The 22,556-nt window shown below is 57.7% G+C and overlaps 2 protein-coding genes across 2 annotated transcripts; one reads left to right on the plus strand and one right to left on the minus strand.

Moving 5' to 3' along the window:
* Window positions 1-1,982: 1,982 nt before the first annotated feature.
* Window positions 1,983-7,209, plus strand: CYBC1 (cytochrome b-245 chaperone 1). The gene is made up of 7 exons (XM_079131051.1): window positions 1,983-2,438; window positions 2,893-3,012; window positions 3,676-3,717; window positions 4,228-4,301; window positions 4,810-4,906; window positions 6,102-6,246; window positions 6,526-7,209. The coding sequence occupies exons 2-7, from the start codon at window positions 2,928-2,930 to the stop codon at window positions 6,644-6,646; spliced, it is 564 nt and encodes a 187-aa protein (XP_078987177.1). The 5' UTR covers window positions 1,983-2,438; window positions 2,893-2,927; the 3' UTR covers window positions 6,647-7,209.
* On the minus strand, window positions 7,175-22,551 carry HEXD (hexosaminidase D; the record flags this gene model as incomplete). Its single annotated transcript, XM_079131016.1, is given in 14 exon segments — window positions 7,175-7,638; window positions 7,641-7,792; window positions 8,449-8,538; window positions 8,715-8,813; window positions 8,886-8,964; window positions 9,852-9,934; window positions 10,920-11,115; window positions 11,547-11,618; window positions 12,476-12,659; window positions 13,752-13,916; window positions 14,898-14,985; window positions 16,222-16,331; window positions 21,411-21,545; window positions 22,431-22,551. Coding segments are annotated over 14 exon segments (1,989 nt in total). The 5' UTR covers window positions 22,503-22,551.
* Between the last annotated feature and the right edge of the window lie 5 nt (window positions 22,552-22,556).

Here is a 22,556-nt window from a genome sequence, read left to right on the forward strand (position 1 = left end):
AAGGTCATTTTGACCCACTTCCCCTTCTGCTTATGATTTTAGATCTCATGATATTAGTTGTAGTTTTGAATCATAGTAACAGCCACTTAAGATTAATGTATCGATGTGCTTTACTTATGGTATAAAAACCCCTGCAATCCTATGGTTGGGGCTGTTCTCCCAGTAGCCATTTTGGGGCATTGTGTGAGGCAGTCAGCTGGCGGGCTAATCAGACTCTCAATCTGGACTTCTCAGTGGTGATCGGTCTGTTCTTAAATTGCACCACACAACACCTCTCCCCTTCTCCTTGAGACTAAGGACAAGTGCTTTTTTCTTCCTAGTGCAGGGAGAAGTCTTTGATAGGAGGTTTCAGTCTCCTGTTTTTCAAACAGTAGGGAGCCTGGCACAATGGCCTACTCCTATAATCCCAGCCACTCAAAAGGCTGAGGCAGGAGAATCCTAAACTCAAAGAAAATTTAGCACAACTCTGTCAAAAAAAAAAGGGGGGGTGGGCCTGAGGATGTAACTCAGTGGTAAGGCGCCCCTTGAGTCCATCCCCTGTGCCGTAAAACAACAAAAAAAGAAACAGCCAGACAGAGGGACAGATGGCTTCTGGATTTTTTGCGCTTCAGGTGCCTTTAACTTAAGTGGTCAACATGCCAAGTGAGCACACTTTAACCCCCTCAATGGCAAGAAACCCTGTGATAAAGCACTATCCATAGCAAAAATATGGATATGTATTCGTAATCTTTACACGTCCTCCTTTTGTTGGTCTTTGAACCTTTAATAAAAGTATGAATGCAGAAGGAACACAATGTTGAAAACCGTATGTGTTAGGTCGGAATTTGGGCGACTATATGAGGGGGAGCAGAGCAACTAAGGCAGAGGACAGTGCCCCACACCTTGACCAATCAAAGGGGCAGAGAAACTCCACTGACCTTTACCTCCACCTATCACTCAGCAGGACCCGCCCCCCATTCTGGTCCATAAAGACCCTGGGCAGCCGGGGCCACGTGCGATCTTCTCCGGCTCCTTACCCTGGCCTGTACCCCAGGGGGCTGGGAATTTCGCGGAGAGCCAAATTCCAACAAAGCTTATTTCTGTCCGATTTTATCTGGCCACTAGCCGTGCCCCTGAGCTTACAGGACGAATGCGAATCTTACCGGATGTCCAAAATGGCATAGTGCATCGTGTTCATACTGTTTTACATTTTTACGAATTCAAATCACCTTGGTTCACAATATATCTGCTATAAACTGTTGGCAAAAAAATTCTTCAAATTCACACTTTTTGGTTACGTCATTTCTAAGAGAGAGATTGTTTCAGTTTAAGAGAAAAAAATCATTCGAGCACGATCAAGTCTATTTCTGAGAAGGGGTCTTGCTACGTCGCCCACCCCGGGATGGAGCCATCCTGCTTCGGCCTCCGCGCGGCTGGGCTGGGCACGCCTGGCTGCCGTCCTCCGTCCACCACGGGGCACGCCGCCTCCCGCTGCCTGGCCGCCTCCCGCAGCAGCGCAAGCCCCAGCGCTCCGTGTCTCCCGGCAACGCGCCCGCCCGCCCAACGTTCTGGGGCCCGGGCTGCTGCGGTACGTGCTTCCACAGCTGGTCCCGCACGGCCTTCTGAACATCTTCCATTAATACTAAGCATAGGCTGAAGAGGTCTAAAAAGCAGGGCAGGGTATGCGGGCTGCCGGCCCGCCCGCCGTGCCAGCGCCGCAGGTCACCGAGGCCCCGGGCGGCAGGCCTGCGGCGCTCCACCTCCTCCACGCCGGCCGGCAGCCTTCCTGGGTGGGACCCGCCTGCCTTTCTTTACGCAGCCAGGACGGTCCTCCAGTCGCGCGCATGCGCCGCTTCCGGCCGCACCTGCGGTTGCACTGCACCTGTCCCGCGCCGCGCCAGGCCCGTCCCTCCAGCCCGCCTGCGGGAGGCCCGGAACCGCCAGGCCCGGAACTGCCGAACCCCGGAGGACAGCTCCAGCCGAGAAGTCAGCACGCCCGCCCAACCCGGAAGCCGCCGGCCCGCCTAACGCGGAAGTCAAGAGCCCCCGCCCCAACATGGGGTGTTGGAAGACCCCGTTTCCACCCTAGAAGTCCGCGAGACCACGCCCCCAATTTAGGACGCCCGCAGCACCGCCCACCGCGGAAGTCAGCAGGCCCCGCCCAACACGGAAGTGAGGAGCCCGGGCGCCAGCCCCCGCAGTCCTCTTGTCCCGCTGTGCCGGGCGGAGTGTCCGAAAGTCGGCGCGACCGAGCCCCGCTACCCTCCGGTGCAGCGGACAGGCGCCGGCGGTCCCCGCTCGTCTCTCGCGTCGTGGGCACGCCCCTCGCGGTCTCGCCCTCTCTCCTGCTCGGCCGGCCTCCCGGAGACCGGGCCCTCGCTCGCGGCGGGCGGCGACCTGCCCCGGGCACGGCTGACCGGGACGCGGGACGGACAGCGTGCTGAGCAGACCGGCCACTGGTGCGTGAGTGCATGCGTGCACGAGTGGAGCACGTGCCGGCGGTCGCGTGCGGCCCCAGGCTTCGTGAGCTTTAGGTCGCTGGGCCGCAGCGGGTGGCTCCCCCGACCCCTGGCCCTGCGCGGGAGGCCTGCGGCCAGAGCTGTCCCCGCCCCTGGAGCGGGACTCGCGGTGGGCATGCTCTCGGTTCTCTCCTGGCAGAGGCCGGCGCAGGGGAGAGTTCGGGTGGGGGTGTCTAACGGCTTTACCCGCTCAAGTCCAGGGTCCTGGGCAGGATGGGCAGGCAGGCGATGGTGGGGCGGACGCGGAGCCCAGGCCGTGGGGTTGTGAGCCAGGAGGCCACCTGGAGGAGGAGCCCCTGGGGATTCGGTGGTTTGCGAACACGGACTGGTAGCAGGCCTCCCGAGGCCGGGCTGTGGCCCGCTGTTGCAGCCTCTTGTGTCTGGCCTTTCCTAGCCCCGCTCCTGTGGCGTGCAGCCCGTGTTCCAGGGATGTACATGCAGGTGGAGACTCGCACCAGCTCCTGCCTCCATCTGAAGAGGGCTCCGGGCATCCGGTCCTGGTCCCTGCTGGTCGGTAAGGCTTTGTAAATTTCCCCAAAACGGAGAGGCTAAAAAAGGCTGAAAACTATTTCCTCTTTTGTTCTGCCCCCAAAAATACCAGCTATCTTTGCATCCTGTTAGGTTTTTCTTACCCATAGAAGCTTTGGGATGGTGCTTCATTAGCACTCTTTATTCTTTCTAATTCTACTCTCCCACCCCCGCGGTCCCTTTTTTTTTTCTTTTGTGGTGCTAGGGATGGACAGGGCCTTGTGTCTACCGCACAAGTGCTCTATGGCTACCACCTTAGCCAAGTTGTGCTCTTCATAAATCACTGAATTTTCTTTCTTTCTTTTTTGTGGTAGCAGGGATTGCTCCTAGGGTTACTCCTCTGCTGAGCTACACCCCCACTTAAAATTTGGGGCAGTCTTGTTAAGTTGCCCAGGCTGGCCTGCAGTTTGCCATCCTCCTGCCTCAGTTTCCTGGGAAGCTGGGATTGCAGGCACGAGGCCACTGTACCTGGTTTATACTGTTTTTTAAATGAATGTTGGGCTGTTCCTCCACTCTGTACTTGGTGGCCTCTTCCTGCTGTGCCAGTGCACAGCAGTCCGGCAGTGGGGAGGGCCCACTGGCTGCAGCTCTGGGAGGGGTGCGACTCTCACTGGCACTATAGCAAGGTACTCCTTTTCCCTCTCTGCAGGAATCTCGTCCACCGGCCTGGCTGCTGCTTACTACAGTGGAGGTAAAGTACCCCATCCCTTGTGAACTTCCTCAACTATTTGGAAAATAGAGAAAAGAAGGAAAAACCATCATTTCCTGTGTGCATTCGTGGTGTGACCTTGGGGATGGCCAGCATCTCTGCCTCCCTGCACTGGTGTGTGTGCCCCATGTGACCTGCACCTCACATCTGAAACCTCAGGCATTTTCCTGTGTCATAAGATAGTCTTCCAAAGAGGCTCTTAAGCATTTGCCTAAGGTGCTGGTGCACTGAGGAGCCGTGTTTTCCACCTTCCCACTGTTAGAAGCTTGCCAAGGTGAGCAGGAGCTGGGTCCTGCCTGCCTCTCCAGAGCTGAGAAAGCTTGTCATGTGCAAGTCCTAAGTGACCAAGACAGGGCCAGCCACACAGCTGTCTGCCTGGGATCTCACAGGGCAGAGTCAGGGTCTGGGGAGAGGCTGTGCCAGGCAGGGCTTCCTGGGGTTGCATAGCTTTGACTGGTCACTTATGGGTGGGTGTCCTGTGTTTGTCTACAGATAGCCTGGGCTGGAAGCTCTTTTATGTCACAGGCTGCCTGTTTGTGGCCGTGCAGAACTTGGAAGACTGGGAGGTAAGAAGTGGGAGAGGGTGGCAGAGTGCCTCTCTCTGTGGAGAAGTATTTGACTGGCCTGCAGGTGTCCATTTAGCTGGACTCAGGCCCTGGATGTTGTTTGTGACCATCCCTGGGCCAAGAAGTCTCTAGAAGCTCCCCATGACTGTCTGCACAAGGTTCTGTATATCTGGGGTTGCTGTGGCACAGATGGTGTGGACCCCTGCTCTTTGGCTCTTGAGAGTCCTCCAAGCTGCTTGGAGGACTAGGAGGACTAGGCTGGTCTTCACCTTTGCTTTCTTGAGGGCCCTGCTGCTGTTCTGTCCTTTATCTTGATGTAAAGAGAATGGGCACCTGCTCCATTCACTGCTTTCCTGCTGACTCCTGCACAGCCCGAGTCTGAGGACTTGGACCACAGGTGCTGGGAGCATCTCTTCTTGTGCATTCCCCTTGGTGTGGGTGGGACAGTGCCCCGGTGCCCACTTGGCCCCTCCTCGGAGGTCTGTGTGGTGAGTATACATGTTTCCAGGAAGCCATCTTCAACAAGAACACTGGAAAGGTCATTCTGAAGACATTCAGCCTCTACAGGAAGCTGCTGACTCTCCTCAGAGCAGGCCATGACCAGGGTGAGTTGTGGGAGTGGGCATGTGCAGGTCTATGACTGGGGGCCCTCCAGCCATGCCCTGGCCCGTAGGGTGGGGTCTAGGCAGGCCCTGGGTCCTGAGGATTCCTGGGTTCTCCAGGCTTGGCCTGTTGGAGAGGATGGCAGCCCCTTAGCAGCTCTTCTCAGGTGAGTGTGGGCAGTGGGGGTAGGTCCTAATGCCGGCAGGCTGAGCTGCACCAGTGAGCTGGTGGCTCTGGAGCTGACTCGATCCTTTCTGCTCTTGGAGGGTCTCCTGGTTTCTCCCAGGCCCTGTTCCAGTTCCCCATTGGCTCTGCTGGGCCTGTGTTGAGGCACTGGGCAGTTAGAGGAAGTCTCTCACCCCTGAACTTCTGGGTCTGGGCGCTAGTCCAAGTGTGGGTTAGCAAAGGATGCCCTAGATGTGCTGCCCACTGATGAATAGGTGGTTGTATGTACAGGCGCTCCTTGGGTGGGGAGTACCTTGGGATGGGTTAGATCCGGGTGCTGCTGACTTCTTCTGATCTGGGTGGCACTTTAGCCTGTGTGTGGACTCTGAGATGGACAGAGGACCAGACTTGCCCAGTTGGCTGGGGTAGTGTTATGCTGTTGGGCTTCTTGATGGGTTGTGGCTGGGAGTCTTGCACAGTTGAGAACAATCTCCACAGACACCTGGCCACAGGGCCAGCCCCACGTCTCCCTGCAGGGTTGGTGGGACAGTGTGCTGTTACGGCTGACAGCCTTGGGGGAACTGACGCCTTAGCTAAGGATTCTGCTCTCGGGCTACTTGCAGGTCAGCACTGCACCCAGCAGTTCATGACATAGGTCTGCTGGGCTTGTCTTTTTTTTTAACTTCCAGTACTGAAGACTGAACCCAGGTGCTCCACCACTGAGCCACATCCCCATTTTATTTTGAGGCATGAGACAGTCTCACTAAGTTGCTGAGGCTGCTCTCAAACTTGAGACCCTCTTGCCTCATTCTCCCGAGCTGCTGGTATTACAAGCAAGTTCCACCACGCCTGGCTTGAGCTTGTTTCTTACCCAGCTGATGCTTGGGAGGCAGGCCTAGGGTACTTTTGCCACCAGTGCCCCTATGACTGTTCCCATCAGAGCTAGTGGCTCCAGGGCGACCTTGCCCATAGCACAGGCAGGTGGAGTAGGTGGGGAGGGGTATGTGACCACTGACCTTTGCGCCTCCCCAGTGGTGGTCCTGCTCAGTGACATCCGAGATGTGAACGTGGAGGAGGAGAAGGTCCGGTATTTTGGGAAGGGCTACATGGTGGTGCTCCGGTTTGCCACAGGCTTCTCCCACCCCCTCACCCAGAGTGCAGTCATGGGCCGCCGCAGGTGCGTGGGCTGGGACTCCCCTTGGGCCCGTCTGTGGTCTGACTCGGTCACCACCCAGTGCCTTGGGGCAGCAGGGGCGGGACAGGAGTTAGAGAGCACAGCTGTGGGGAGGCTGTGTGTGCCTGGGGGGAGCCCTGCATGGCCACCTGCAGGGGAAGCACAGAACGTGGTGGGGGTGGTGGGGGTCTGGTTTGGGAGCTGCTGCATGTAAATGGTTGCAGGGCCTCGTGGCTGCACATGCCATGGTGACCTGCCTCTCCTCTTGGTACCTGCTTCCAGTGATGTGGACGCTGTAGCCAGGCTCGTCAGCAGCTTCCTGGAGCTGCATCGCCTGGAGAGCCCTTCGGAGCTGTCTCAGAGCAGCGACAGTGAGCCCGACGGCCCCAGCAGCCAGAGCTGAGGCAGGCAGGTTCCGGCTCGCTCCTGACAGGGCTCCAGCCAGGTGCTTGCCTCAGACCTGCCAGACTGCAGCATGCCCTCCCCTCCTCCTGGGCAGGCCGTGTGCCTAGAACAGAGGACACCTCTTGGCGCATCCTTCAGCTCCTGAAGACTGACGGCTCTTGTACAGTCACCAGGTTCCAGCCTCTGGAGCCTACAGACTGCAGGAGCGCACTGGCTGTTCCTCACAGAAGCCGAGTGCCAGCTGCCACTGACCTGCCCCTGCTCTGTCCACCTTTTGAGTGGACCCAGGTCCCTCTAAGTGCCCAGCCTGGCCCCCGGGGCTCTGGTCAGCCCCATGAGGCTGTGCGCCTAGGTGTGATCAGGTGGAACTGGGAGGCCACACACCACTCAGGTCTGAGGCTCCTAGGCCAGGCAGGGCAGTCAGGTTGGCACCTCCGTGAAAGCAGAGCAGGTCTTCTGCCCACCAGCTCCAAGTTGGGGGATGTGGTCCTTTATGCCAAAGTTGTTTTTAAATGTTTGAGATGTTTTAAATCCCCCCTAAAATGAAAAATTCAAAGCACAGCAGTAGGTTTCTGGCTGCTTGCTTATGATGCTTCAAATGAGGATACCCAGGCTTGGGGCTGGTCCTGAGTGGGGAGGGTGAAGCCAGCTGTGAACCAGAGTGGTGACAAGCAGTAAGATTCAAGTTGGTCCGGGGCTCTAGTGCCTGCTGCCCTTTTATTTCAGAATTGGTAAAGTTCCACATGCACACTGTGAACAGCCCCTGCTTTTCTTGGTGCTCATGACTTTCCCCAAAGACAACTGTGCTCTGAGGGTACCTGGCGGGCACAGCTGCCCAGGGCTCAGCAGGGTGCGGGAACGGGGAGGCCAAAGTGACAGTGTGGCGCCCTGGCCTGTGTGTGGCAGGAGCCCTCAGCCCACCCGTGAACCCTGCCCCTCGGCAGTCCCGACCGGGGTCCCAGCCAGGGCTGGGGGGCAGGGGCCGGTGGTGGCCGCCTCACTCAGGTCCTGCAGCAGGTCCTGCAGCTGCTGCATGCTCGGGCGCACGTTCTCCTCCAGCCACTCCTCCACGGCGTCGGGGTAGAAGGCCAGCTGCAGGGCTGTCTCCAGCTGCTGCACGAGGGCACTCCACCTGCCTAGGAGGCTGAGGAGATGGGCCCTGAGCCCACCTGCTGAGGACCGCAACAGCCCCGGCTCCGCACTGCTCCATGCCGTTTGCTCATGGAGACTTAACACCTGACACTGCAGCCGTTCCGCATCTGGCTGGCGGCTTTTCCTGTGGCACAGGAGCCCAGTAGCTTCCTGTGCAGCAGGTCTTTCAGGCTGTGCTCACAGCCCTGAGCCAGGGAAGAAAAGGAGGGCAGAGGGGACTCCAGACACAAGGGCCCTCTGCAGGACCAGGATGGCCTCAAGGTGGCCTCCTTCCAAAGACCTGTGGTTCTGCCCAGGCTCTTAGGCTAGGGATGACCCAGGGTTTTTTTTTTTTTTTTTGGTACCAGGGATTGAACCTAGGGACACTGAGCCACATCCCCATCCCTTTGTATTTAGAGACATGGTCTCACTAAGTTGCTGAGGCTAGCTCTGAATCTGAGGTCCTCCTGTCTCAGCCTCCCGAGCTGCTGGGATTACAGGCATGTGTCACTGTGCCCTGCATGACCTAGTTTCTTGCTAATGTCAGGGAAGGATGGCCCTTGTGAGTCATCCGAGGTTCGTGGCTGCAGCGGCTGGAAGCTTGTCTCAGTTTGACGCTGGTTACTGCACATACCACGCCGGCACTGCGGCCAGCTACACAGTGGTTACCTGAGCACCTCAGGCTGGATATGCTGGATCATGACCGGGTGGATGAGCTTCCGCCTGCGATGGTAGGGGCTGAACCAGCCAGTGATGTACCTGGGTAAGTCCATACAGGGGTGCTCTCAGGGGTGCCAGCTGGCAAGCTGGGGGCTTTGCATCATTAACACCCCTGGAAAGCTCTAGAATCTGGTAGGAAAAACCAAGTCCTGTTTCCTCCCAGAAAGCCTTTGTGAGGGACAGGACTGGTGGGGCCTGCTCACCGAGGCACTCACCTGTTCCCCAGCAGCGTGTCCACAGAACTGCGTAGGTGGAGGCTGACTTGAGTGACGAGGGCGTGGATGTCACTGCCAGGGAAGGAGCTGGTCCCCTGGCTGCCAGAGAAGCGCCCTGAGACAGCGGTCTCCTGGGAAGGGGGGAGGGCTGGGTGGGGCGGGGCTGGGTACCTCTGCGCAGCGGCTGTTCCCAGGCTCGGAAGCCCAAGGAGGTGCTCCACCCTCAGCCTCACGTGCTCCGCAAATCCTCCTGCAACCAGCCACAGGCAAAGTGGTCAGAGGGCCTCTGGAGCAGGCGCTTCCCTGCCAGCCCTGCCATCTGCATGGGGTCTCCAGGCCCCTGGACACTGGGCAGCAATGCTGGAGCCCCCAGGCACCACCTGCACCAGCCGACCCAGGGTCTCCCTGGGATGGGCAAACTCAGCTATTCCTCACAAGATGTTTGCTACTGTTGTCACCCCAGGACTGGGGAATCCAGGGATGCTCCGCAACTGAGCTGCACCTCAGCCCTTTTTTATTTGTTGAGACAGGATCTCAACTGCTCAGGCTGGCCTGGAACTTGCCGTTCTGCCTCAGCCTCCTGCGTCGCTGGGGTCACAGGCGTGGCCACTGCACCTGGGGCATGTTACTTTACAGATCAAGAAGCTGGGGTAAGAATGGCACTGCTGGCAGCACCGCCATCTCCCTGCAGAGCCTGACTGGCAGTGTCCAGGGGCATGTGGAGCCCACACCTGCATCTTGCCCAGCAGTGGTACATTCTGCACAAGGCAGCCCCAGCAGGCAGGAGGGTTCTGTGGCGCTGCAGCAGTCACACTGGGAACACCACTGGCACCAGTCTGCCTCTGTGGTTCCTGTACTGGGGCCTGAGCCCAGTACCTGAGCTACGTCCCCAGCCGTTTAATTTGGGACAGGGTCTGAAGCTGCCGCACTTGTCTGCTGTGGTCTGCTCTCTGGCTGCTGCCCAGAGACTGGGCCGTGGGGCCCGGCAGTGACTAGAATGCTGGGTCTGTACAGCCCCCTCAGCTCTCGGGACACGCCCCATGCCCACCTGCATGTCCTCCCTGGCCTCCCACCTTCGTATCCAACCTTCACCGCTTGGAGGGCCACAGTCCAGCCCCAGAGGAGGACGGGACATACCATGGAGCAGCAACTGCAGACAGGCGGCCAGGGAGGGGATCCCCACAGGCAGCAGCTCACACAGCACGGAGAAGTGGTCATACCTACGTCCAGATGAGGGCTCAGCTCCACAGCCTCGGCCAGCCCATCTGGCCACAGCCACCCTGACCTGGAGTGCTTATGCTTATTCTGGGGCCCAAGGCAGGGCCCCCTGGGGGCAGCCGGGCCCCTCCCACCACTGGCCAGGGGCTCCTAAGTGGGTTCTGTACAGTGGGGCCTGCTGGGAACTGCCTTTGGGATGCTGTCCAGGCCATTCCTCCCCTCTTGGGGCTGTGCCCTGGGGCCTTCTCTGAGGCCTCTGCAGTAGCCTTTGAGCTGGTCCTGTCCTCCATGTCCTCAGGCTTCCCTCAAGGCCCCATGAGGAGGCAGCCACAAGCCTGTTTCCTTGGCCCTGTGGCTATGTGGTTGTAGGTGGGCTGGAGCCAGGTACAGCCTGGAGGTGTGGCAGGTGGAGGAAATGGAGGGCCTGGCAGCCGGTGACGTTGGCCTCACGCGTGTTGTGCTCTCTGCACCTGCTTGTTATGGAATCCCTGGCACAGTCTGTGTGTGCAAGAGGGCTCTGCTGTGTAGGCGGTTCTGGCTTGATCCAGATCAGAGGTGCCCTGAATTTGCACAGCAGATGGTGCCACGGTGGGAGACACCCGGAAGCTTTTGTGGAGCCGACTGCTGTCTGGATGTGCACCTGAGCAGAGCCGACCCCACGCAGGCTGCTTCTGGATATGCGCTGGCCATGACCCAGCAGGCCAGCTGCACATGGACAGCCCAGAGGGCCCAGCCCTCAGAACACATCTCCCCATGGCCCTTCCTCCAGTGCTGTGCTGGCAGGTGTGCCAACTTGCAGGTCAGGAGCAGAGCCAGGACCTGTCCAGGGACCAGGGGTTTATCTGTAGCTACACTTTTCAAAAGTGCCCAAGTCTATCCTCTGCCCCACTGCCATATGACAAAGTGGCCTCACGTGTGGGGTGGGGGCTGTGATTCCGGCTCTGAGCCCCAGCTGGGTCCCCTCGGCAGGTTTGGGGGGCAGCTCACCTCTGCCAGCCAGTCAGGATGATGCCCTGCAGCATGTCCGCGGGCCCACTGCCCGCCACCTGCAGCCACTGCACATGGTTCCTGAGGTGGTGCTCGATGTGGGGCAGGGCCTGGGTGGCCCCTGTGGCCCCCTTGAAGGCACTGGCGGCCCACAGCCGTGAGAAGCCGCACTCCTGGTACTTCTCCATGAGGAGGACTGGGTGAGAGAGCCAGAGTGATGGCTCTCGTGGAAAGAGCCTGCCACAGAGCCCAGGACGTGCACCCCAAGACCCCACACCGGTCCTGACTGGCAGCAGAGCAGAGACTAGTTACACTGGCTTACTAGGAAAAGATGTCAGAGAACTGGGCAGAGAAAGCGCAAGTGAAGGGCTGAGGGTGGACACAACTGTCCTGGGTCTGCTGGGCTCCTCTGGGGTGGGCTCTGCAGAGAAGCAGGGCCATACCCAGGCAGTGCCCAGGCAGGAGGCTATGCCTGGCCCTTCTCTCACAAGCTGGTCAGCCAAGCAGACAGGGCACCTGCATCCCTCCAGGCTGGGCAGGCCATGCTACAGGGTTGCAGGGGACAGGAAAACAGCCCATTTTGACATGTGGCCATGGAGCCCAGATCCTGGGCAACATGGTACTGACCCTTACTGTGGATGTCCAGGTCGGCCCCGTAGTCCCAGAGCACAGGCTCCACCAGCTGCGGTACCCCGGACGCTGGGGACAGAGTGAAGCCATGAGGGCAGACGGACTATCCAGACCACACTCCCTGTTCCTGGGACACACTATTCTGGCATTAAAATGGGAACATACCCCTTCTTCTCAGGTTGGCCATCTCAGGCTCAGGGCCATGCTAGGTTTCCAGCCACAAATGATGCTGTTGAAGGTGCCCACCTCGGAAGTGACTGGGCCAGAGATGCCCCTGGGAGCACACCCCCATCAGAGCTCATTCTCTCTTATACGGGGTTGAACTTGGGCATGTTCAACCACTGAGCCACACCCCCAGTTCTTTCTTTTCCCCCTTAACTTTTGAAACAGGGTCAAATTTACTGAGGCTGGTCTTGAACTTGCAATCTGCCTCAGCTTCCCATGTCACTGGGATTAAGTCATGCACCACCACACCCAGCTTCTCTAATTAATCTTAGTCTAAAAATGCATGGCCAGTGGCTGCCAGAGGACCAGGGAGACTCAGAAGCATGGGCAGCAGCCAGCACTGGACCCCTGCTCTGCCCTGGGACTCATTAAGCCTCTGGCTCTGGGGGGGCAGGGATGTGCTTACGTGCCACCTCCCTGGCTGGGAAGGTGCATCTCAGTGCTTCTCTCCAAGGTTCAGGTAGGGTGATCCAGGACCCTGAGCCCTGGAGGAGCTAGAGGAGCCATGTGGTAGAGGTGGCCATGGGCTGGCCACCGAGGACCAAAGGCAGCCTGAAGCACTGCACCTCCCCTGGGCCCTCAGCAGCCCACTCCAGCAAGTCCAGAGCCACCTTAAGGGAATGACTTTGGCTTCTGGGACTCTGCAGTCAGAGGTCTTGGGCAGGCCTGCGGAAGCCCCGTCCCCGGACCCTGGGGCCAACCTGTGAGCTGGTCCTGGGGTATGTCCCGCAGCATGTCGTCCCACACCAGGGGAGTAGTGCCAGGGTGTCGGGCCAGCACATGGCTGGCCACTGCCCGCACGTGGGACAGACAGAGTTTTGCTTGGCTGTTCTGCTCCTGCTGCAGCCACTGTCTTGAGGCCTCCCCCTCACCCAGGTGGCAGACCTGAAGGAGAAAGCACGCTCGGCTCTGGCTCCGCCCTGAGCACCTGGGGCTCCCGCCACGTCCCGGGTCTCAGGGAAGCCCATGGGGAGGAGGTCAGCCTCCTGTACAGGACCCCTCAGAGGTCTAGAGTAGCCCTATGCAGACAGCCAAGGGGGGCTGTCTGTCCAGGAGAGCAGCAGCTAAACATAAGCCCTACAACAGGATGTTCCTGACCCTAGACTACCTCGTGGGTAGTCCTGCCTGGACACTGCGTGAGGAGCCACACACAGGCCACCTATCCTGTGGTTCCTTCCGTTGATGTGGCGCACTGAGACCGGGCAGGTCCAGGGAGGCGGAGTACCCTGGGGGCTGCAGCTGGGGTGAGGAGTGCAGGCTCCACAGCGAGGTGGAGGGGAGGGTCTTACACCAGAGCGCACTGTCAGCTGCTGAGGGGAGGGTCCTACACCAGAGCGCACTGTCAGCTGCTGAGGGGAGGGTCCTACACCAGAGCGCACTGTCAGCTGCTGAGCTGTGCGCTCACACGTAAACACTCACGTGCTCAGGTGCACTCTGAAACTGGGACCTCAGGTCTCAGTGTCCCCATGTGTAGGCCTAGCTCTGGGCCTAGCTCTGGGCCTCCCCTGGGCTGCAGACCTGCAGAGGCCTCAGGGCTCAGAGCTGGCCCAGGCCCTGCCACACATCTGGAGTCAGATCAGTGCAGGGGGCAGGGATGGGCTGCTGGGTGAGCTGGGGTCACACCACCAGGGTCCCCTGGAGCCATGTTTGCCTGCTGGTGCTTCTGGCTCTGAAAGCAGCACTCCCCCACCACCCTGCATTGCACTTCTTTGTTTGGAACAAAGTTCTGAGGGCAAGAAGTTGCCCAAGACGGGCTGGTGTTCATTCTGGCTGCTGCCCAGGCCAGTGGGTGCTCGTCTTGTCCCACACCCAGGGAGCCCTACTGGGGCTCTGCAGGACTGCCCCTGCTGGGCACATCCTCTCTGGGCCTGCTCCCTAGCAGCCGTGTCTCTTCTCTGGTCTTGGACGTGACATCCTGGCATGGTGGAACACGGCCCCGAGGGGAGGAGGGCTGCAGAGTGGGCTGATGACACCCACCTCGTCACACCCAATGTGCACCCAGCGGGCACCTCTGTGCAGCTCCAGGACCTGGTCGATCATGGCTCCCACGAGTGCCAGGGACTCCGCCTCATGGGGGTTCAGGGTGCTGGGGAAGGGCGCCACTTCCCGGAGATGTGCGAAGGCTGTGTGCTTCAGCACGAACTGTGGAGGAGCGCGAGCTGCTGTGGCCGCCTCTCCACGCAAGGGCCCCCAGCCCCACCCTCGCAACAGCTCCTGTGCAGGACCTGTTCCCAGGTGGGTGCCCAGGCCTCCAGCTGTTTAGCAGCCACTCCTAACTGAGCTAAGGGCAGAGCTGAAGAGACAGGTCCCGCCCACCTTTCCAACTACAGGCTGAGACACTGCTGTCTGGGCACGGGAAGAGGTGGTCCCCAAAGCACAAGGCTCCCCAGACAGCCACTTCAGGGCTCTGAGAGACGTTCACATGTGAGGGCTGCTTCCTATGCTCCCAGCAGGTCCTCTACTGCCAGAAGGGACACACTGGGCGCTTAGTTAACCCTGCCCCACCCCTTCCCAATCCCCACTCTCCCTGGATGCCATCTGGAGGAGGCACCCCAGAATGGAGGCCCAGGGGGCACAGCCATGAACAGGGAGGTCAGGAAGGGGCAGGTGCAGGAGAGGGGTTGTCAGCAATGCCCAAGGCCATCGAGGGGCCTGACAGGAGAGGACCAGAGCTGCCACTCCTGTGGCAACATGGTGGACACAGGCGGCAGCAGCCAGAGAGCAGGTCAGGCTCAGAGCCCGGGGCAGGGTGGCAGGAGAGCTCCTGGGGAAGCTGGGAGGGAACACCAGGAGTCCTGCAGAGCCCCCAGGGCAGGTAGCAGGGCACAGCGGAGGCACTCAGCAGAAGCCCTGCCTTCCCAGGGCACGTCCAGGTGGGCAGCAGGGCTCTGCTGGTGAAGCGCAGCATCGTGGGAGGAGTAAGTGCAACCCAAGAGCCATCTGACCAGCTGCTTCCCAGCTGTCTGACGCAGATGGAGAAAAGCTTTAGCACCAAGTGAGAAAGATTGCGCTTGTGCGCTCTGGCGCAGCACGTCCAAGGCAGTGGCCTCAGGACAGTGCTGAGCTGCTGTCCCTGTGCAAGGGACAAGCCCAGCCCCAGGTAGCTCCCAACCCTGCACTCACCTCCATGTGTCCGAATGTCTGCACCAAGGGAACCACCTCCAACTTGCTGAGCTCGGCCAGACGCAGGATCTCTGTGACTTCGGAGGGACTGGAGAGACAAAGTCCATGAGGGTCACACCACCTGTCCCTCCTCAGGCTCAGGCCTCGAGGACAGTGAGTCCAACTCACAGCTCCAGGTTCAAGGCTGTGGGGAAGGCGGTTCTCCAGGTGTGGGAGCCATGCCCTGCCTTCAGGGAATCCACTGGATGAGACGTGGCACGTCTCACGGAATCATACTGCCTCCAGCCCCCACCCGAGCATGTGGCAGTCACTCCAAGGAAGGGCCGCTGCCTGCTCCAGCATGGGTATCAGTTATGGGGTTGTCTCGGGAAGAAAGCATCTCGTTTTGAGTGTTCTCACCATCTTATAAGTTGATCAGCCACGTACACTAATCACGGAACGTCGTTACTCTAATATACCTGTTTCAAGGTTCAAGGAACCTGGGGCTTTTCTTACTAGGAAAGGGAGACCAAGAAAACATGTTCACTGCTGGGTGTGGGGCCACGCTGGTCACCCAGCTACTGGGTGGCCAAGGCGGAGGATGGCAAGGTCCAGGCCAGCCTGGGCCACTTGGGGAAGTAGCTTAGTGCCCCTGGCTTCGCTCCCCAGCACTAAAAATACAGACAACATAAAATACGTTCACCCTAAGAAAAAATGAGAGCCAAAGAACACGCAGAGTACTATCTGCAGGCCTCGGCAGGGCCCCTAGCACCTGCAGCCGCCCCTCTGCACCTGAAGGCACCGGGCACAAGATGCCCAGAGCTATGCCGGGTGGGGCTGGCCAGGTCCACCCACGGCAGGGCTGTCAGCAATCAGGGTGAGAGGTCTGACCCTTCCTCAATCCTTGCATGCCACTGGCCACTTCTCTTCCCACCTTTGGGGTCTGTGGGCTCACCTCTTTCCTCTGGGCCATTCAGAATAAGCCACATGACCTGTCACTGCAGCCCACCGCGTCTGGCCCTACGGACCTCCATCTTCTCCCTCTCAGCTGCAACCCCAACTCAAGGGCCAGCCCACGGCATTCGGCACTCAGGCGGTAGAGGCCAGAGTGGGGCCCACCTGCACTTGGCAGCTCTTCCCTGCAAGGTCATGGTGGGTGCCCATGTGCTCTTTAAAATGTCCTTGAATTCTCTTCAGGTCTTATTTTACAATGTGCTCATTTTATCATCAGTTCTTATAATTAAGGACATGCATTTATAAAGACAGAAAAGGGACATGCCCACACAGTTGGGACTCCTGACCATCCCGCCCCGCTGGGCTTTCCCCGTGGGCTGCCTGGTCGTACCTGTATGCGTGCGTGGCCCTCAGCAGCCTCAGGTGGCCCTCGTAGGGAAACATGTCTTCATACTCAATGAGGAGGCCATTTGCCCCAAGCGCATGGAACAGAGGAAAAATCTGGGGGAGACGGGGGTGGGGGGTGGAGTGTAATGAAGTGACCATCGGCTTGAAAGGCAACTTCCACACAGCATGGACACTTCCCTTTCTAGCCTGGAGACAGGTGGGAGTTGATACTTCCACTTCTCCTGGAAATGTTGAATATACAATGTGTCCTTATGCCAAATCAAACCCTCACCTGGGGACGTGTCCACTGTGAACAGGAAGGGAGATGTACTATGGACAGAACCGCCACAGGTCAGCAGTTAACTTTGGAGCTTAGCTGGGGAGCAGGGCTCAGGCCCACAGGCACAGACATCAGGCAGGAGACAGCAGAGGACCAGGTCCCAGGGACCCGGAGGCAAGAGGAACTGATGGCTCTGAAGAACTGGAGGTTGGCACCCTCCCTGGGCCTCCCAAGATCTCTGCCTCCATGCCAAGGAGCAGGCCCTGTCCTCAAGGGCAAAGTTGGTCTTCCCAGCCTGCCCCAAGGGGCCCTGCAAGGTCTGGAGGGCCACATGGCCACCAGTCTCCAGGTGAGGGCCATGGCCATGGCTGCTGTGCCCTGCAACATTCCCAGGGGTCACTGCTCATGTGCTCCCCTCCCAGGCATGGGACGGCCTGAAGCATGCTGGGTCCAAACAGGGAGCAGTTTGGGACTAAAATTAGCAGCATAAAATTCATAAAGTATATCATCAGTGACTGTGGCTCGTGGGAGGGGCAGGCCAGCTGGACAAGCCACCAGCCCAGGACCCTCATGGGGATGAGTGGTGTTCTGCACTGCCCTCCTTCCCCATAGGCCCTCCCAATGTGTGCCCTGCAGAGGGCTTCCTTACAGAACGGGACACACACAAGCACAGGGACACTGCACAGGCTGTGTCCCCACTGCGGCCACGCTCTGCCAGCATACTTCAGCTGAATCCCACCCTTCTTTTTGGCTGGAGTACTTTAAGGCAAATCCTGGACAACAGCTCCTCAGCTGTAACGACTTCAGTTTGTATCTGATAAAGATTTAAACCATGATGCGATCATCCCACCTAAACAAGCTGTTTTTGTTTTGGTACCGGGGATTGAGCCCAGGGGCGCATGTCCACTGAGCCACATCCCCAGCCCTTTTATATATTTCATTTAGAGATGGGGTCTTATGGAGTTGCTTCGGGTCTCACTAAGTTGCTGAGGCTGGCTTTGAACTTGTGATCCTCCTGCCTCAGCCTCCCAAGCCACTGGAAACAAATAGTTAATTCCTCAATATCATTCACACTCAAATTTTCCTGTTTCAAAAACCTTTTTTTTTTTTTTTTTTTTTTTTCCAGTGCTGAGGATTGAACCTAGGGCCTTATGCTTGCAAGGCAAGCACTCTACCCATTGAGCTATATCCCCAGCCCCTGTTTCAAAAACTTTTTAAAAATTTTTGATGATACTGGGAATTGAACCCAGGGGTGCTTTACCACTGAGCCATATCCCCAGCCCTTTTTATTTTGAGACAGGGTCTCCTAAGTTGCTGAGGCTGGCCTCAAACTCATGAACCTCCTTCCTTGGCCTCCGGGAGTTGCTGGGATCACAGGTATGCACCACAATGTCCAACTCTTAAAACTTTACCTTAAGCATCTGAAGCAGATGCATACAGTTCTTTGAGTGGAACTTTCAGGGTTTGCTTCTTTGTTTAATAGCACCTGCAACTATTTTCCTTTTTTGTTGAACTTGAAATTTACTTATGGAAGACACCAAGTCGCTTGTTCCACGTGGCTTCCAATGTTATGGATCTGACTGCCCATGTTCTCCAGGGGCCCTGAGCTGGCCGCTATCTGCAGAGCTGGGCTTGTAGGCCTGAGGTCCTCGAGGTGCCCCACAGGGCTGGCCAGCACCTCTCCATGAGCAGCTTCCACAGCTGCAAGCTGTGTGGCCTCAGGGAGCCCTGACTGGCTGCTCTTGGGGGTAGGTGCTAACTTCAAATGCTGCTCGTCTGGGTCCATTAGCCAGGATTCTTTGAGGGGGAATTCTTTCCCAGTAGGTACCTGGTGACCAGGTCCTGAGGTCACAGCTTCTCACCATGTCTTGGCAATCTGAGCTTGTTCTTTAGTAAACCTTTTGGCAATGAGGACGGAACCCAGAGGTGCCCTACCACTGAGCCACCCACTGAGCCCTTATTGAGACAGAGCCTTGCTAAGTTGCCCAACTTTTGATTTCCTGCCCCTGCACCTGAATCACTTGGTTTACAGGTGAGTGCCATTTTTCATTTTCTTAATAACTGATAAGTTTACTGTGCCAAGCAACTTTTGTTGCTATGACCAAAATACCTGACAAAAACAACTTAGAGGAAGAAAAGTATATTCTGACTCAGTTTAGAGGTCTAGTCCATGGTCAGCACACTCCATTGCTCTGGGCCTGAGTTGGGGTAGAACATTACGGTGGAAATATTTGGCTGGGGGATAGCTTCTCTCAGTTCCTGGTGGCCAGCGTCTGGGAAGACAGTGAAGGAGAAGCCAGGGGACAAGATAAAGTCCCCTGGGCAACCCCAGTAACTGACCTCCTCCAGCCACATTCCTACAGTTACTGTCCACTGTAGTAGGGCATTCAAATGATTAATCAATCAAAGGGATCAATGCACCGATTAGACACAGTTCTCATAATCTAATTGCTTCCCTCCTGACGCAGGAGCTGGGGACACCATGCTAACCCTCCCCTCTGAGGCAGGAGCTGGGGACACCATGCTAACCCTCCTCAGTGAGGTAGGAGCTGGGGACACCATGCTAACCCTCCTCTGTGAGGCAGGAGCTGGGACACCATGCTAACCCTCCTCAGTGAGGTAGGAGCTGGGGACACCATGCTAACCCTCCCCTCTGAGGCAGGAGCTGGGGACATCATGCTAACCCTCCTCAGTGAGGTAGGAGCTGGGGACACCATGCTAACCCTCCTCTGTGAGGCAGGAGCTGGGACACCATGCTAACCCTCCTCAGTGAGGTAGGAGCTGGGGACACCATGCTAACCCTCCTCTGTGAGGCAGGAGCTGGGACACCATGCTAACCCTCCTCTGTGAGGCAGGAGCTGGGACACCATACTAACCCTCCCCTGTGAGGCAGGAGCTGGGGACACCATGCTAACCCTCCCCTGTGAGGCAGGAGCTGGGGACACCATGCTAACCCTCCCCTGTGAGGCAGGAGCTGGGGACACCATGCTAACCCTCCCCTGTGAGGCAGGAGCTGGGACACCATGCTAACCCTCCCCTGTGAGGTAGGAGCTGGGGACACCATGCTAACCCTCCTCTGTGAGGCAGGAGCTGGGACACCATGCTAACCCTCCTCAGTGAGGCAGGAGCTGGGGACACCATGCTAACCCTCCCCTGTGAGTAGGAGCTGGGGACACCATGCTAACCCTCTCCTGTGCGGCAGGAGCTGGGGACACCATGCTAACCCTCCCTTGTGAGGTAGGAGCTGGGGACACCATGCTAACCCTCTCCTGTGAGGTAGGAGCTGGGGACACCATGCTAACCCTCCCCTGTGAGGCAGGAGCTGGGGACACCATGCTAACCCTCCCCTGTGAGGCAGGAGCTGGGGACACCATGCTAACCCTCCCCTGTGAGGCAGGAGCTGGGGACACCATGCTAACCCTCCCCTGTGAGGCAGGCGCTGGGGACACTAGTGCTACCACACTCCCTGATGCTGTGGTGCGTATCATCTAGAAGTGTCCCAGGTGGACAGCCTGCCCTGCTCACGTGCAGGCCCAATGTCCTCCTTCGGAAGCAGGCTGAGCTGCAGTTCCCACTGTCGCTGATGTCAGTTGCCTGACCTCTTTGGGAGTGTTGGAGAGCTAACGCTGTCACAGGCTGTGCCGCCTCCCATCAGGGGGAAGCCCGTCTCACCCGTGGACTGGGCTGGCCTCAGAACCGCAGCCCACACTGAGAGGCAGCCGGTTGGGGAACTTGGCAGCACTGCCCTGAGACCATGGTGCTGAAAGACGGCCAGACGTGTGAGCAAGGCCCCAGGTGACTCTGGGTGTTACAGGTCTGCAACACATGAGGCAGCCCAGCTCAGACTGGCCGAACCACCCAGCCGAGCGCGGACACATGGGGCCGCAGGCTGTTGCCCTTGACCTGCCTGGGGCTCCAGTGATGAGCAAGCTCACCTTCCTGACCTCTGTCTCGCACCTTCGCTTTTGTCACAGAGGCGTTCAGTCTCCTCGTGTGGGATCTTCTCTTTCTTTCGTGTTTCAGGCGATGTACTGCCTGGGGCCTCTGCTCTCAGCTGCTGCGTGCCCCAGTCCTCGTCACGACTCACTCCTGAGCAACACACCGTCTCTGCACAGAGCCTCTGGACTAGCAGTGGTGTCTGGGCTGTTTGATTCATGCTGTCCTTCCCAGCTTCCACCACTCGCCACTTCTGTCTTCCTTGCTTTGAATGGTCCTGGTCCCTTCAGGTCTTTATTCGCTGTCACGGGCTGCTTGGGTGGCCACCCTCTCCTAGGTCTTCATGTGTTTACAGGGCCTTCTCTGCTGCTTGATTTTTTTTTTTTTTTTTGCAGGGGCGGGGTACCAGGGATTGCTAAGGGACACTCAACCACTGAGCCACATCCCCAGCCCTATTGTGTATTTTATTTAGAGACAGGGTCTCACTGAGTGGCTTAAGGCCTCGCTGTTGCTGAGGCTGACTTTGAACTTGTGATCCTCCTTCCTCAGCCTCCTGAGCTGCTGGGATTACAGGTGTGTGCCACCATGCCTATCTTCTGCTGTTTGATTTTTTTTTTTTTTTTCTTTCTGCTTTTTGATTTTAAGAGCAGGTTCTTGCATCTGGGATGGAGACAGCCCCTCCCAGGTCCCTCTCCACCACAGCTGTGTGGCTACTTCTTCGGTACTCCATCTCTGCTGGCTCGGGGCCCCCTCCCTTAATCTGAACCTTCTTTCTCCTTCACCCTTACTGTACTGCATAGTTGGGATACTTTTCCCAACATTTTGTCCTTACTATGTGGCTCTGTCCTTCTGGGAAAAAGTTCTACTGTGTATCTGAGAGCCTCATGGCGTTCCTAAGCCCCTATGGCCTCTTGAGTCTTATTGCACAGTTGGGAATTCTTTCTCTGACATTTCTAGAGGTAAAAGGGAGTGCTTACCTCTGAGAAGTAGGAGACCCTGGGCGGAGCTCCTTTGAGGTCCAGATGTACTAATCTCATCTTAAAGGGCGTGGGGTGTGACATCTCAGAATGTGTGTGAGCTTCTACAACAGGACCTTGTGTCTGGATGTCTTCCTGGTAAAGAAAAGCTGAGCTATAAATAGGAGCAGAGGCTTCCCCACCCCTTCTCTCACACTGTTTCAGTTTTGTTTTCGGCCAGTTCTGCCTTATTACCTTAGAGAAAACTCATGTCGCTAACACGAAAAAGAATGGAGAAGTCTGTCTTTCCAATACAGAGACTTCTGCTATTTAATTGTGACTTGCCTTGATATAGAAGCGCCTTGGTTGCCTCAAGAGATGGTTATGATCTATTGCAACACAAACAACTGCAAAATAATTGTTTTCAAGGCTGTGTGTGTGTGTGCGCGCGCTGGGGATCAAACCCAGGGCCCTGTGCGTGGTAGTCAAGCACTCCTCCCTGAGCAGCACCCGGCCAAAGACCCTTCAGATACACCATCTGAGAGAAAGCGGGCAGGCGGAGTCTGAATACTTTTACCAGGCCCCGCGATACAAGGTTTCTTTGGGAAATTCACCCTCGATTTAATTTCGGATAACCTTAAAATTAATTCTCATTTCTAGAACATGGGTCAGCTTAGGGGCAGGGTTGAAGAAACTGCAAATTTTACTCCTGAGAAAACTGGCTAGGGTTTTAAAGGAGGCAATCAATCTGAAAGGGGACCGAGACCCCTGCACGTCAGAGCTGACTGGATTCACAGGCCTGTCTGATGGGAAGCTCCAGAAGAGACACTCGTTCTTTTCTGCCCATTAAAAAAACGCAAAGGGCGAGATGGAAGAGGGAAACTCCGCATCATCACTGGCAGTACTGGTCCCACCTGCGAGTCCGCCCGAGCACAGGACGCGCGGCCTCCAGGACCCTGCGCCCCGGGCGGTGAACGGCGGAGTCTGACCAGGCTTAAGCGCCGGATGCGCTCGGGAGGACCATGACGGCCCCAAACTTACCCTGGCCACTCTGGCGGTACTCCGACCCAGGGGAGGGCAGGTCGCTGCGGCCCCCTGGGGAGGGCAGGCCATCCCGGCTACCCTGTGTGGGCACGGGTCACCGGGAGGGCGGCGCCCCGGCCGGCC

Source organism: Sciurus vulgaris, assembly GCF_902686455.1.
Source record: "Sciurus vulgaris genome assembly, chromosome: 3".
Taxonomy (NCBI): Eukaryota; Metazoa; Chordata; class Mammalia; order Rodentia; family Sciuridae; genus Sciurus; species Sciurus vulgaris.